General features: G+C 29.7%; 1 protein-coding gene across 1 annotated transcript in view; it reads left to right on the top strand.

The window, feature by feature from the left end:
* Window positions 1-14,891, top strand: part of LOC111631552 (dynein heavy chain 10, axonemal-like) — a gene marked incomplete at its 3' end in the record, with an annotated part of 405,219 nt that overhangs the window by 243,236 nt on the left and 147,092 nt on the right. The window contains exons 37-42 of the mRNA XM_023375809.1: window positions 2,570-2,857; window positions 3,790-3,978; window positions 9,879-10,025; window positions 11,327-11,524; window positions 12,181-12,299; window positions 12,635-12,929. Of these exons, the coding sequence (XP_023231577.1) occupies window positions 2,570-2,857; window positions 3,790-3,978; window positions 9,879-10,025; window positions 11,327-11,524; window positions 12,181-12,299; window positions 12,635-12,929 (1,236 nt within the window). The remainder of the gene's footprint in view (window positions 1-2,569; window positions 2,858-3,789; window positions 3,979-9,878; window positions 10,026-11,326; window positions 11,525-12,180; window positions 12,300-12,634; window positions 12,930-14,891) is intronic.

Below are 14,891 nucleotides of genomic sequence, written 5' to 3'. Positions count from 1 at the left end.
TGTGGCCGTCGGCCATAAAATTGTATAAAATATTAATTTTAGTTAGTTTTAAGTTTCTTTGTTCCTTTATTTCTTACTTTTCTAGAACTTTCCTTTCCAACCTTTTTCCCTTGGGTGGGATTAACAATCCCAAGAAATGGGAATGAAACAAAGGGTGAAGTGGGACCCTAAGGCGAAAAAGTAGAAACGAAAAGGAGTCGAGGTCGAGCTCTCGAGGAGAACTGACGAGAGAAGGTAGTGTTCCGGATCGCTTGTAAGACGATCGGAGACTACGAAGCTAAAAGAAGAGGTCTGGGCTCGAAGACGCAGAGTAAGGACGGAGAAGTGGTATAGCTTCAGATTGAGTGTGAAACAATTGGAAGCTACAAGGAGCCAGCGAACCGATAGGAAGAAACTCCTATAACAGAACTTTAGAGGAAGCCATCGAAAGAGTCGTACGAAACGATATAAAGGAAGGACGAGAGACAACGTTCCACGGAAAGGTCCACGTGGTGTCCCACCCAAGGTTTCGAACTCAAAAATCCCGGGTATTTCCATCTCCCTCTTATGCTTTATTATTTTTCTAATCTCTTCTTCCCTTTTTAGTCGTAAGTAGTGTAAGAATTAGTTATAAGTTTTTTGCCTCGCGTATAGTCGTAATTCTCAATTAATCCGCTGTTTGTTAGATCAAATTAACGCATGTACGTACAGAGATTATTGTATTGTTGGGATCTGAAGAAAAACGAACCTGTTCGAAGCGACAATAAATATCTTTGTGTTAAAGACATCCAACGTGTATTTATTTCGTGCTTTTCCGCTCGCGGGACATTGTACTTGTCGCAACGAAACACCACACACTGTTCAGACCAACCAAACAGTGGGATGTTGGGTGAAAATGATATAAAAGCTCAAAATCCCAAGGACATGGAGGTTGGGATCAAGAATGTCCAACTTGTGCATGGCATTGTGGATACTCCAACGAAGAACAAAGGAAGAACTTCAAACACAGGGACAACAAGGGGCTTAACTTCCTGATGACGTTTTCTCCACTCTGGGACCTCCCACATTTGAATTTTCTCAGAGTACCCCCGAAAAGACAGACAAACACTTGCTGGTTGGTGCAACTTTTCAGGATCATCAGAGACAAACTTTTCCTTTTCCAGGGTAATCTATACCAACTGGACTGTAATCTTATCTATTATAAGCATGTCTTTTACTTAAATGCATCAAATTTTGTAAATTCGGTCTCTGTGTGAGTCTCTCTACATCCAGCAACTGCTACCTCAATACGTTAAACAACTTTTTGCATCATCCTGACCAATTATAGGAAAAGCAAGGGTCACTATACCCTATGCAAGTGGCATCGGGGCAGAATCCTTACATATTACACTGTCTTAAAACAAGCTGTTGAACATGGTAGTAATTCTTATCAAGACATTGGTGCAAAAATGATAGTGCTTATTTGCACTTATTGGGATAGATTTCAGGTATTTCATTCAAAGTCTGATGTATTGGTCATTTGTAAAAAGATAAGGGTGAGTCATGCACTTTGAAGCTCAAATCTAGTAATTAGTTGACTCACTACTGCTGAGATCAATGACACATCACATTATCTGGATAGAATTTATGGTAATGAATCATTTGAAGGATAAAGCTTTAGGAAGTAAGGGAGAGATAAAGATGCAATTTTAAATTTATGAAAAGTGAGTCATCTTCAACCCAATGGTGGCTCCTCACTTCTGATATCATAGATGGGGAAATCACTTGGATTGGTAGATCAATTGTGGTTCAAGGGCTTAGCCCAAAACCAAGTTTAAAAACCCTGAACCAGGATGGGGAGACCAGACAGTTGTTTTGAGCCCTTCCATCTTGGCTGATTTTCAGGACCATTTCCAAAATACACCAGCTGCCTGGAAAGCTGTCTTTGCTGCAAGTTGTGGAAGCACCAAGGCAAATTGTGAAGCACAGAGCTTGGATACAGTGCAGAATGCAATTTGGGAACAAGCATAGTATGAATCTAGTTTAATGAATTATAAGTATTGTATACTTTTACATCAGTAAGTCAGAAGTATAATTGGTATGTATAACCCCTTGTTTAGAATCAAGCATATATCTGTAGAAGTATTGTGAGTTATTCCAGTAATTAAATGTTGTTTGTTGTTTTATCAGTGGTGTTTCAAATCGCCAATTTCTTTAATTGCAAGCTTGTTGCTCAGTCGTAGTTCAGATTGGAAGTCTTACAGCTACATAACACATTCAAGATTTTGAGTGAATTATGATGCATTTCATATTACACCAAATAAAAATTAATATGATTAATTAATAAAAATGAATGAAATATTATCAAATTAAATACTTCAATTAAAAAAGAGGTTTACGTAAATGTTCAATCATTGAAAATGTGACATAGCTTGCAGCATGAAAAGAGGATGTTCACAATATATAACAATAGTCCTCATACCTCCTTTCCCTTGGTGTAACATAATATGTGAAATAGCTCCAGTGTGTGAATAAAGAGATTTTAGTTTATAACATTTTGTAAATAAGATTATTTCAAATTATTGTATTGCTAATTAATATTTATTTTTAGGCTTTATCACTGTATTTAGGATGTGCCCCTCATGGGCCTACTGGTACAGGAAAAACAGAAACAATCAAAGATTTAGCAAAATCCCTTGCTTTATTTTGTGTGATGATAAACTGTGAAAATGAGATGAATTATAAATATTTTGGAAAAATACTTTCTGGTCTTGTTCAGTCTGGAGCTTGGGGTTGTTTTGAAAATTTTAATTACATTAATGCTTCAGTATTTTCAGTTATATCAACTCAACTAAAAGTAATACAGAATGCATTAATATTAAAGTTGAAAAGGATTCAGGTGATTATTATGTTATATTGTTTAAAGTTATGATTTTAAAATCTAATTTAATAGTATTATAAATTTGTTAAAATGTGTGATGAATAAATGAAATATACTATAATGATAAAAAAAATTATGATAATGATAATCGTTTTTCTAATGATTAATTTTTTAATGAATATTTTTACCCAAACTATGCTATAGACAAACTTTTCAATTTTACTGATAATTTGTTATTTAAAATTTAATAAATGAAGAAAATGATAAAATTTGCATTTATTTATGTAACTTTCATAAATTAATATTATATTTAAAATAAATAGAAAGAATTAAATTATTACTCTATATGTATTTAGTTTTTAAATTTACAAGTAAATTAAATACTTTTTTATTCTAAACAAAAGAATCTGGAAATTTTATATGAATTATAATAAGTGAAATAAATTGAAAATACCATAAGCTATTTAGGATGTGGCATACTTTGGGTTGTAATATGATTTTCATTATAATTTCTTCTTTTGCTTTTTTTTTTTCTTCAGATTGAAACATATTCTGTATTACATCACATACCAGAAAACATAACTATACCAGAAAACTGATTCTAGTTTATCAAAATTTTAACTCTATCATCATATCTAACAATCAAGCTATTTCAGTTTTGATATAGCTGTTTTGATCTATATACTAGATCATATCTTCATAGACAGTTTTTCTATGACTACATTTATCTTCCTCTCTCTTACTTAACTTACATGACCTCATTCCAATCTGACTGTAATATTTTTCTCCTTTTATTTCTTTTAATAATATACAATTAATTTGATTTTGAGACATACAATTAATTTTATTTTGAACTCTGTCTGGAACCTCACACTACTCAAAAAGTAAATAAATAAATAACTGATCTTTTATAGCCATTTAATTTTATGATTTAATTTTTATACTTTTAGTTTGAAGGAGAAGAAATATCTTTTGATTCTAAAATAGGAATTTTTATAACACTGAATCCTGAAATTTCCAGAAAAAGAGAATTACCTGAGAATTTAAAAACATATTTTAGATTTGTAGCTTGTTCTTTTCCAGATATACAATTAATTTGTGAAATAAAATTATTTTCTGAAGGATTTATTTATGCTAAAGTAAGAAATGATTTTATTTTTAAAAATATTTATTTTGAATTTAATAGTAATATGATATAAAACATATAATATATTATCATTAATAAAAAATAGTAACTAATTGATTCTGTTTAAAAAATATTTAAAATAATTTATAATACATTCCTTTATTAAATTGTGTTAATCTAACCTATACTTTAAATTTTCAAGCGTATCACATCAGTGAATATGATATTAAGTGGTTTATATTATATTTAAATTTTACAATTAGTATGGAATAAAAACCTATCTCTATTTTTCCTTTATGATCAATCCAGCTGTGGACAACATATACATAACTAACACAATTAATGGCAAACTATATTTGGTACTGTATTAAGAAATAAAGATCAATGGATTGATACTCATATTGAAGCTTCTGAAAGATTGACGATATTATTACATCAAAATATTCAATCAATTATTATTCACATTTACATCAGTAATTGCAGTAACAACCATCACTGTACATTAATTTACATATTTATTTTCAGTTTTTATGCCATATAAAGGAAAAATAGAGAGAACAGATGGTATCTGTTACCCAGTACATATTTTTTATATGTACTGTATAACAGATTCCATCTGTTTTCTCTATTTTTACCAGTTTCTTTAATTATGATGTTAATTTAAAGAAGACATATTTGATAGAAATTTCCAAAACACAGGAGTTTTTGAGGGCAACCCATTCTATAAACAAAAAATCATAGGACTATTTACTGAATGAGCACTGTTTGAGATGTCATTGTTTAAGCTTGTTTTCATCACAGAGCAGCACACTGGATGGCAAATGCATACAAAACATGTCATTTGACATTGAAACCATGCTTAGTGTTAATTTGATCAATCCAAATAAATAACCCCCTTTCCAATTCTTGATGTTTGGCAGTTTTAAGGTATATATCATTTTTTGATTCTTCTTTTAGCCACTTTTCTTTATTGTTAAGAATGTCTCTCCAATCATCCTACAACTAATGTTTATATCCTACAAAATGATTGGTGATATAATGATTGAAAATGAAATGATTAGAAAAATAATTGGTGATAAAATGCTGACTGCTCATTTTTTAAACAAATAAATATATATCTTTTGTTCAACAGAAATTGTAGTCTTTTTCCCTGATGTCATTTTATACACATCACAATTATCTTCACAACCATCAAAAACTAGAAGCAGACTGAGATGGCCAAAATTAGCATGGGACTAGCTTGAAAATTTTGTGAAAGGAATTGCACAGCACCTTGAAAGCTTTTAACATTCCAACATTGGGTTGGACCCTTAACAAGCTTTTTTTTGAATGTGTGAAAATAGGATTTTTAATAAAAGAATGTTCCTCAAGGGCCTTCCAGACTCTGGATTAAAAATGATCAACAATTTGTTGACAAGATGGTTATTAAGCAATTTACATGTAGGTCAAGCTTCATTTCCTGTACCAACAGTGAATTATTGAAAATGAAAACAATATAAATACATATGCAGGCTTTTAAATTGGTGGAGGGTAATTTATCAGGAATTTCCTGTCTCAAAAACATAGATCTGTCTGCCTATTGTTTTTGGCAGTCATTGAGGGTGGCATCTTAAGAGGGACAGCTTAATGAGGTTTGACTGTAATAAAAATAATTCATTCTAATTAATTCTCTAATTGTAATAGTTTTACAATTAATTAGAAAATTCAATAGATGTGCTGTACAGAAATTCACCTTCAAAACTACTCTTCTGCTTTTAGCATGCTGAGTTCATCAATAATACAGAAAAAGTCCAGTTTCATGGCAAAATATCTTTCAACAGACAAGATCAAAAACAGGGTTGGAAAATTTTTGTTTTTTTTTGAAATAAAACAATAATACATGCTTTATTTAGAAACCTTTGTTTTTTTTTGTTTTAAAACAGTTTTATATTACATTATAAAATACTGTTTTAAAACAATGTTTTAAATTTAAAAAAGAATGTTTTATTACATAAATTTAGTAAATAAACTTTTTCTGACTTGTGAGCTAAATGTGAGCATGGGAATGGGAAATTTTTCTCACTCATGGGTCATGAAAGCACGTGACATGCGACTTTTATCAATAAGAGGAGATTTCCTGATAGCACATGCCAGTTAATACTATTAGCAATACAGCTAATGTTATATTACTTGGATAGAAAAAGACATTATTATTATCATTGTTACTTGTTAAGTAAAAAATGAGTACAGGAAGAAGGCTTGATAATATCTGGAACCAGAACAAACTAATTTCTGGAAATTCAGGAAAACCGGCATGCAGGTGCAATTCAAAATATAGTATATAGGAAAGAAGTGGTTGGATTAGTCGCTAGTATGAAAAAATATATTGAAGATAACCATCTACAGGATGATATACAGGAATTGCAACATTTTGAACCATTATAAGTTTTAAAATTTTCTATAGCTTGCTATAAAGTTTTCCTGGGTCATAACTCAATTGAATCTGTATAGATATTCTTTAGTTCTTTGCCCGAGTTATCTTCATAGCATTATGAAAAAAACAGTCCTTTTCCAAAAATGTATGGGCTAATACATATACATTGTTATCTATGATCTATGAAAATTTTATTAATTACTTTTGCAGCGAAAGTTTTTTATAACATTACTTTTGTAGTGTTCAAAATGACTTGCAACAACTTGGGATCACTGGAGTCACGCAAGCAGCCAAAGACAGATTTCATATAACTATCACAGACTATCACCTTTTAGCAAATCTTCTGGATCCAATATACCAGAGTGCAAAGGTCACAGACAGTATGAACAAGGCTGGATTAACTCACTTTAGGGCCCTAGACACTTTCTTTTTACCGGGTTCCCTTCCTCTCCCACAAGAAATAGAGCACAAAAAAATATAAAACAATAAATAAAACAAAACTAAATATAGTAGAACCTCGATTATCCGGACTAATTGGGGATGAAGGTAGTCCGGATAAGGAAAAATCCGGATAATCGAAATTAATTTGTCTATTAATGATAATACAACACATTTTCTTTTCGATGACATATCGGTAATATTAAAAATAAATACTGTATTTAAATCGTGATCAAATTTTCAAGAAACAAATGTTTTATTGAATTTGGACTACTACTGACCAGCGCTAACAGACTAGCTATTGTTTAAAAGGCCCTCTGGCGGCTCAAGAAGACTGATTTTATAAAATAAAAAGCAGTTGAAACTGCATTTTTATGAATAAAAATTTGACAAACTATTTATCGTTTTATGACGAGTAAAATTTTTTCGTCGCGTTCTCTGCTTTTAAGTAATGCATAAACCTTCAAGGCGCGAGGCCCTTCTGACCACGAGGCATAGGTGGTGGCCCATGTCATCCATGCCTTATGCCGCCCTTGGTTATAGAAATGATGTAATTTGAGTATAAATTATTTATAAATACGTATGTCAAGTTATATTTTTATTACCATGCAAAATATATTTAAGAGTTTACGACCACTGTGCCAGGTGAGACGTTGTTGAAACAAAAAATGTTATGCATTCCATCATGTACATAAACAGTGTCGTATTTCGCCAAGTGCAAATCAGCAAATTCGTAAAATTTTTGTTTATTTTGAACAATCCGGATAATCGAAAATACGGATAATAGAGGTCTGGATAATGGAGGTTCCACTGTAATGTGAAAAACTAAAACAAATCTTAATTTTTTATTAATAAAAAATATTTAATCACTATAAAAAATCTAAATTATCTGAAGAATCTTATTTACAAATGTTTTCAAAATAAACAGTTTGACTGGGATCTTCTAAAAACTGGGCCCTAGACATTTGTCCGGCCCTGAGTATGAACAATGCTGCACTAACTCTGTGCCACACTTACTACTGCTAGTCTGTTTTAAAATACGTATTTTAAAACAGACTAGCAGTAGTAGTAGTTTTAAAATATGTAAGTATTTTAAAACAGACACTATGCCTTCAGTTTTAAAATACTTGNAAAGAGGATCTCAAGTTGTAAAAAAAAAATTTAAATTATTGGAAGAATCTTATTTACAAATCTTTTCAAAATAAACAGTTTGACCGGGATCATCTAAAAACTGAGCCCTAGACATTTGTCTCATTTGTCTATGCAATGATTCAGCCTGAGTATGAAGGATGCTGCACTAACTCTGTGCCATGCTTACTAGCACTAGTCTGTTTTTAAATACTTATGCATTTTAAAACAAACACTATGCCTTCAGTTTTAAAATACTTGGCAAAATCTATCCCATTTCTGCAGACATGTTTGCATAGTCTGTGTTAACTGATATCACTCCTCTTACATAGTGGCACTCATTACGTGACAGAATTGATGAACCTATTTTAAAATTAGTTACACAGCTGCACACAGCAGTAGCTTCTTCATCGGGAATCGAAAGAATTTTCTCTACCTATGGACTTGTTCATTTAAAACTTAAAAATTGACTTGGACAGGAAATGACAGCAAAGCTTGTTAAAGTTTTCAAGCACCTAAACAAACACTACCGAGCATTGTACATTTCTGAAAATAAGAAATTCTTCAAGCTGCAGAAGCCACTGCTGTCAATCCTGTTTTGGTATTTGCAAATCTTAAAAATGCCATTGCATAAAGAAACATTTAAAAATGCTATATTTTATATTAAATAAAACATTCTGTACATTCTTGTGTCATACACTGAAGTTTTTTGTTTTTGTTTTTTTTTTTTACTTTTTCTATTTTACTAGATCAAGTGTTTTATTTCCAAAAAAAAACCATGTTTTAAATGTTTTAAATCCGATGCCTATGTTTTAAAACATGTTTTAATAAATGTTTTAAAAGAGTTTGTTTTTAAATCATGCCAACCCTGATCAAAAGTGAAGTAAGTCTCTTAACATATTGTTGATCAGAGGTAGCTTTTGATAGTTTTGACTCTGAAAATGATTATTCTGCAGATGCAACATACATTGGTATAATTATATTTTTAATAATTACCAATTTGATGATTTAAATAGTAAAATATACTTTCAAATGCAAGTGAAAGACTCTTGGCATTGCCTTTTTTTGTCTTTATGTTGGGCTGTCTCTGACCTTATAATAAAAGAGAAGAAGATAATGAACTACAGTAGTATTAAGAGATTTCTTAGGAAAGAAGGAGAGATGAAAGCATATATGGTGGTGCATAGCTGGCTAAAACCCTTTTATCCTATTGATTTCCAGAGCCATAGCTATAGGAACTATGAAGTAGCTAGGCTTCTTCAGCTTAGTCAGCAGTGTCTATATGCAAGATATACAGCATTTTGTATGCTTTCCTTTAATCATGTAAATTTAGGCTACTGTTACTTTTTATACATGGACTGTAACCAATTGGCATATTACTGGTTGGAAAACAGAAAAATACCAGCCACAAATTTTTTTCAACTTTTTTCTAATTTATTAATTTAGCCCCAATGTTATATTCTTGGCTACAGGACTGTTGGTCTCAGAAAAGGAGATTTTTTTTTTTTTGAGTGGTTTTCCATTACAAACAAGGGATCATGTTTTACACATAATAATGATTTATTTCTAGAAAGAAAATCTTCTCCACTTTTAACTGGTGATATCTAAAGCTGATTTAACCTGTCTCATGCTCAACTCAATTTTTGGCAGCTTTGTTTCTTTTCTCTCTGTTTCAAAATAAAATATGGAATTACAGTTAACTGGTCTGTGCTAAGTCATCCTAGATTTTTATGTCATCTCTTTCAACTTTCCTTTCCTTTTGGAACAAAAAACACACAGTTAATGTTTATTAATATCCTATATTGTTTACTAAACAGTGATTTTTAAGCCTTTGAAAAATTTCAAATAACAATTGAAATAAAAATAAATAAATTAGTTTAAAACCTTTTATTATGCAACTAATTAATTCAATTTTTTTAAAATAAAAATCTTAGGTTCTAGCCAAGAAGTTAACTAATCTGTATAAATTAGCAAAAATAAAGTTATCTAAACAACTTCATTATGACTTTGGTCTTCTTGAGTTAAAATGTATATTAATGAAAGCTATAAATATGAAGAGAGAATTACCAGATTTAGAAGAAGTAAGAATTTTTTTTAATTATGTAACCCATTTAGTTTTACAATTCATATATGTCATAAAGGTAAGATAGCAGGCTTTTTTAAAGAATACTTGCTGTATTTGTATATATTCCAGTGAATTTATTCATATTTATATATAAAATTGTTTGGGTAATTTTTGTATAAGCAAGTAATAACAAAGTTTTAAATTATTTTTGTGCTTTGATCAAGTAACATCTTTGAATCTATCAGATGCTTAGTAGGTGGCTTATAAAATATAGTACAAAATTTTAAAAATTTCAGATATAAGGATCAGATCATTTCAGATAATTTAAGATATTTATCAGGTCAGTCCATAAGTTCGTGAATATTTTATGACCTTGAGAAAAATCTTGTTTTGCCGTTAAAAATGCCAGTCTAATTTACTTTTTACACTGAAGTGTTAAATTGGATCTCATTCATATAATACTGTTCAGAATTGGGAACATTTCAGTTGTTTATTTTCGTTAAAATGGAAGTAACAGATGAATATAAGAGACGTGTTTTATACTTTTTATTTTTAAGTGATGAGAATGCTACAAATGCAGCCAAAAAATTAAATACTGTTCATAATCAAACTGTAATTAGTGTAAGGACTGCGCAGAAGTGGTTTGAAAGATTTAGAAATAATGATTTTAGTGTGGAGGATAAGGCTCGTACTGGAAGACCCGTTGACTTTGATGATGATGCTCTCTCTGCACTAGTTGAAGCAGAACCATCTTTAACAGTTGATGAAATTGCGGAACGTTTAAATTCATCCCATGGAACTGTTCATAGACATCTACCACAAGTCGGAAAAGTTTCAAAGCTAGGAAAATGGATACCACATGAACTGTCAATAGCTAACTGACAACAACGTCAACTGCTCAACTCCAAAGCTTCAACTGGGAAATTTTACCTCATCCACCATATTTGCCAGATATTGCTCCCAGTGATTATCATCTTTTTCGGAGTTTGCAGAATTTTTTAAAAGGAAAAACTTTTGAGGATGAGAACAATGTAAAAAAGGCAATTTCTGAATATTTTGATTCAAAACCGAAATCATTTTACAAAGACGGGATTAAAAAGCTACCATCAAGATGGCAAGAAATTGTACAAAATAATGGTGAATACATTATAGATTAAAATAAGATTTAATTAAAATTTTTTGTTGCTTTTTTTGTAGATAAAAATGCGCACGAACTTATGGACTGACCTGTAGCTTTTAAAATGAAGCATATTTTTAATTAAACTTTTTTTTTATCTTAATAACAAATATATTATCTCAAAACTTATTTTATTTTAGGTTAATTTAATTATACAAGCAATAAAAGAAATAGATTTTCCAAAATTGACTTCAGGAGATATAGCCTTGTATAATGATCTAATACATGATTTGTTTCCTGAAATTGAAATTAATTACTCATCAATTTATCACTCTGAATTTCAAAAAGTTGTGGAAGAAGTTTTGAAAGAGGGAAATTTCAAAATTTTGCCACATCAGGTAAATTTTTGTTACATTTAATAAATTTTTTTAATAGTTGAATAAATTGTCATTACGTTAACAATGTAAATTGAATTTGGATGGAGTACTTGTAGAACAGAAGCATGAAATTTAATAAATAATAATAAAATAAATTTATGTTGATACTATGTACAGTACACACACACATACACAGAGAGAGAGAGAGAGACACAGACACATAAACCCACATACAAACTTTTGATTTATGTAGTTCTTGAATTGTCAAATTGCCCAATTTCAGTTTAACATGACAAAAATATGACAGAATTTTATAATACACAATAGAGTTTAAAACATTGAATCTTCTTTTTGATAACCTTTCTGAAAAACTAAACTCAAATTTTGTATCCACTCTTGTTAGGATAATAAATAACCTGTTACTGTTTTTAGTTTTAGTCATATAATAATTAATTCCCATTTAATGCACAAAATAACTATAAAACAATTCTATTCCATTTATTATTGCTGAAGATGATCAAAAACATAGTCATAAACATTTCTGATTAAATAATCTGTTTGGTAACCAGAATTTTAGCAGTTATTTACAATTATTTATTATTTGAACTAAAATTTCACTATTGAAATGTAATTTTTATGAAATAAATTTATTTATTATTTGTTTTATTATTGTTCAGATTAATAAAATCATGCAAATCCATGAAATAATGATGCTAAGGCATGCAGTAATGATAATTGGACCAAGTGGAGGTGGAAAAAGTGTTGTTATTAACACTTTTATGAATGCACATGTAAAGTAAGTTATATCATTTATTGTAATTAAATTTTAAAATCTAAATATAATAATGCATATCACATGACTTCAATTACATAAGATTAGGTAGCTAAACAATTCTAAGATAATTGAGTAGCATTCTCTGAAAAACAACAAGGGCACATGCCCTAATTCCTCAAATTTGCCTTGAGCAGCTGGGTGTTACTTAAGTCAGTCCTTATAGTTCTTGATACATCACTGATGAATAAGTTTACATTGTTTTCAATTTTCATAATTTAAGTTACAAATGATTTGATAAGATATTTATTATTTGATTTTTTGTTATATATCAAGGTAATATTTGATATACTTTTCAGATTAGGTTCATTGGTAAAAACTTGCATCATTAATCCAAAAGCTGTAGCTATTACAGACTTTTATGGCTTTATCAATTCCTCATCTAATGAATGGACAGATGGATTGTTTCCAGTTATTTTTCGAGAAATGAATCAGCCTGCTGAAAAATCTGAATTACGTTTCCTAATATTTGATGGAGATATAGATTCAGTATGGATAGAAAACATGAATTCAATTATGGATGAAAATAAATTGCTTACATTACCTAATGGAGAACGTATAAAGCTACAAACATATTGTATGTTATTGTTTGAGGTAAGGTAATGTTTATTAAATGAAAAATGTAATAAAAATTTATAAAATATACTTTTTTTAATGATTTATATTTGATTACAAATTAACACATTTTCTATCACTCAAAAGAGAAAAAAGATATTTTTTTTCTCATTTTATGCAATATCTATCTTTGTTTTATATAATTAAATTAAATGCAAACTTATGTATTTAATATGATAGTTAAATTTTATTTTTTCACAAAATTATTTAAAAAATGTTACTGCTGATGCATATTTTTAGCATATTGGGCAGAAAAATATTTTTCATAAATGATAATTTAAAAAAACTATTATTGCTTTTTATGTTTAAACATATTTACTAAGGTTTTGAGATTTTAAAATTATTAATTCTGCATAGGTGAGTAATCAAAAATTAAGTTATAAGAACTTATACTGTCTAGAGAAATAGAGATTTGTTTTTTGGATTGTCAAATATTTGCTGCCTTGCAAATATATTTATAATATCTGGAATTCAGACTTTTCTCTCTAAAAAAAAAATGAATATATATATATCCAAGACACTATATTGCATTAAAATTTAAAATACACAAAATACAGTATTAATAAAATACAATAATAAAATACTAATTCTACTGAATTCAAAGTGGTTTTGACATCAGTCTAAAAACCAGTTTGACATTTAATATATTTTGTTGAAAACTGGTTAACTTATTTCAAGAATTTCCAGTTTTTGCCAGCACTAATATAATCATTGTTTTTATTAAATTTGTATATAATTTTTTCTTGGAATAATAAATAAATATGAAAACATTTCATTTATGATAGGCTGCATATTTTTATCATCACAGTTGCTTCATTGGAGAAAATATCTTAAATATGTTTAAATATTCAATACTAAAATTGAAGATAACTACAGCATTAATGTTTTTATCTTTTGATTGACTTAAAACATAATATCATTATCATCAGTATTTTGCTTCAAGAGCAAGTACTGATTTCCACATTCCCACATCATTCTCCAATCATCCTTATTTCTTGCCATTTCTCTCATTTCTTCATAAGTCCTTCAGTAAAGTTAAAATTATAACTGTTCCACAATTGGTGTCCATTCTGGCATGCCAATAACACAATGTAAAGTTCAAATAGTTCGTATCTCTCAAACTTGTTCGTCAAGAAAACACCTTATGACTGATGAGCAGTAACACTTTTTCAGAGATCATAGAATAAAGTTAGCAAAACGGATCCAAACTTGAATTTCCCACTTCCACGTCGGCTTTATATAGTCATTGACAGCCAACCAATCAGTAGTTTCACTGGTCTCAGCTCTATTCCAGGTCCGCCATATTGCGTGATGTTTTTGCCAACTATCTCTTCTTTGAGACGCATGCATTGCCAGTTCAAATTGACCAATTGCGTTCTTACACGATATCACCATGACACCTTCCATCCTTTAGATCATCAATCATTTTGATTCTTTTTATTCGTTTATTTCTCCCTCAATTATACTTTCCATGACCTTTTTTACTATTTCAACTTTTCTCAGTATATGTCCTATCCAATTTGCTTTCTTTTTCATAATTTTCTTCAATAGTTCTCTTTTCTCTTCAATTCTTTCCAACACTTCATTTATTAATAACCTTATCAATCTAGCTTATTTTCAGCATTCTTCTCCATATCCACATTTTAAATGTCCTAATCCTTCTCTTTAATCATCATTTTTTAAAGTCCATGCCTCAGCTCCATAAAACAGCACACTCCAAATAATGTACTTTGCTATCTTTTTCCTTAAAGAAAGATTTGAAGAACCACACAAAATGTTTTTTCAGTTTTATAAATGCCAGTCTTGCCATTCTAGTTCTCTCTAACTTCTCCAGTTTGTTGCTATTATGCTCCCAAAGTATTTATAACTATAAACTTTCAACATTTTTTCCACTAATCTTCATTAGTTTTTTCAGCTTTTTCAACAGTCATCACTTTTGTA

Source organism: Centruroides sculpturatus, unplaced genomic scaffold (genome assembly GCF_000671375.1).
Source record: "Centruroides sculpturatus isolate CEXI.00-Female unplaced genomic scaffold, Cexi_2.0 scaffold686, whole genome shotgun sequence".
NCBI classification, from domain to species: domain Eukaryota; kingdom Metazoa; phylum Arthropoda; class Arachnida; order Scorpiones; family Buthidae; genus Centruroides; species Centruroides sculpturatus.
The sequence above is the reverse complement of the archived record's forward strand: the minus strand, read 5'-3'. Positions and strand labels throughout refer to the sequence as shown.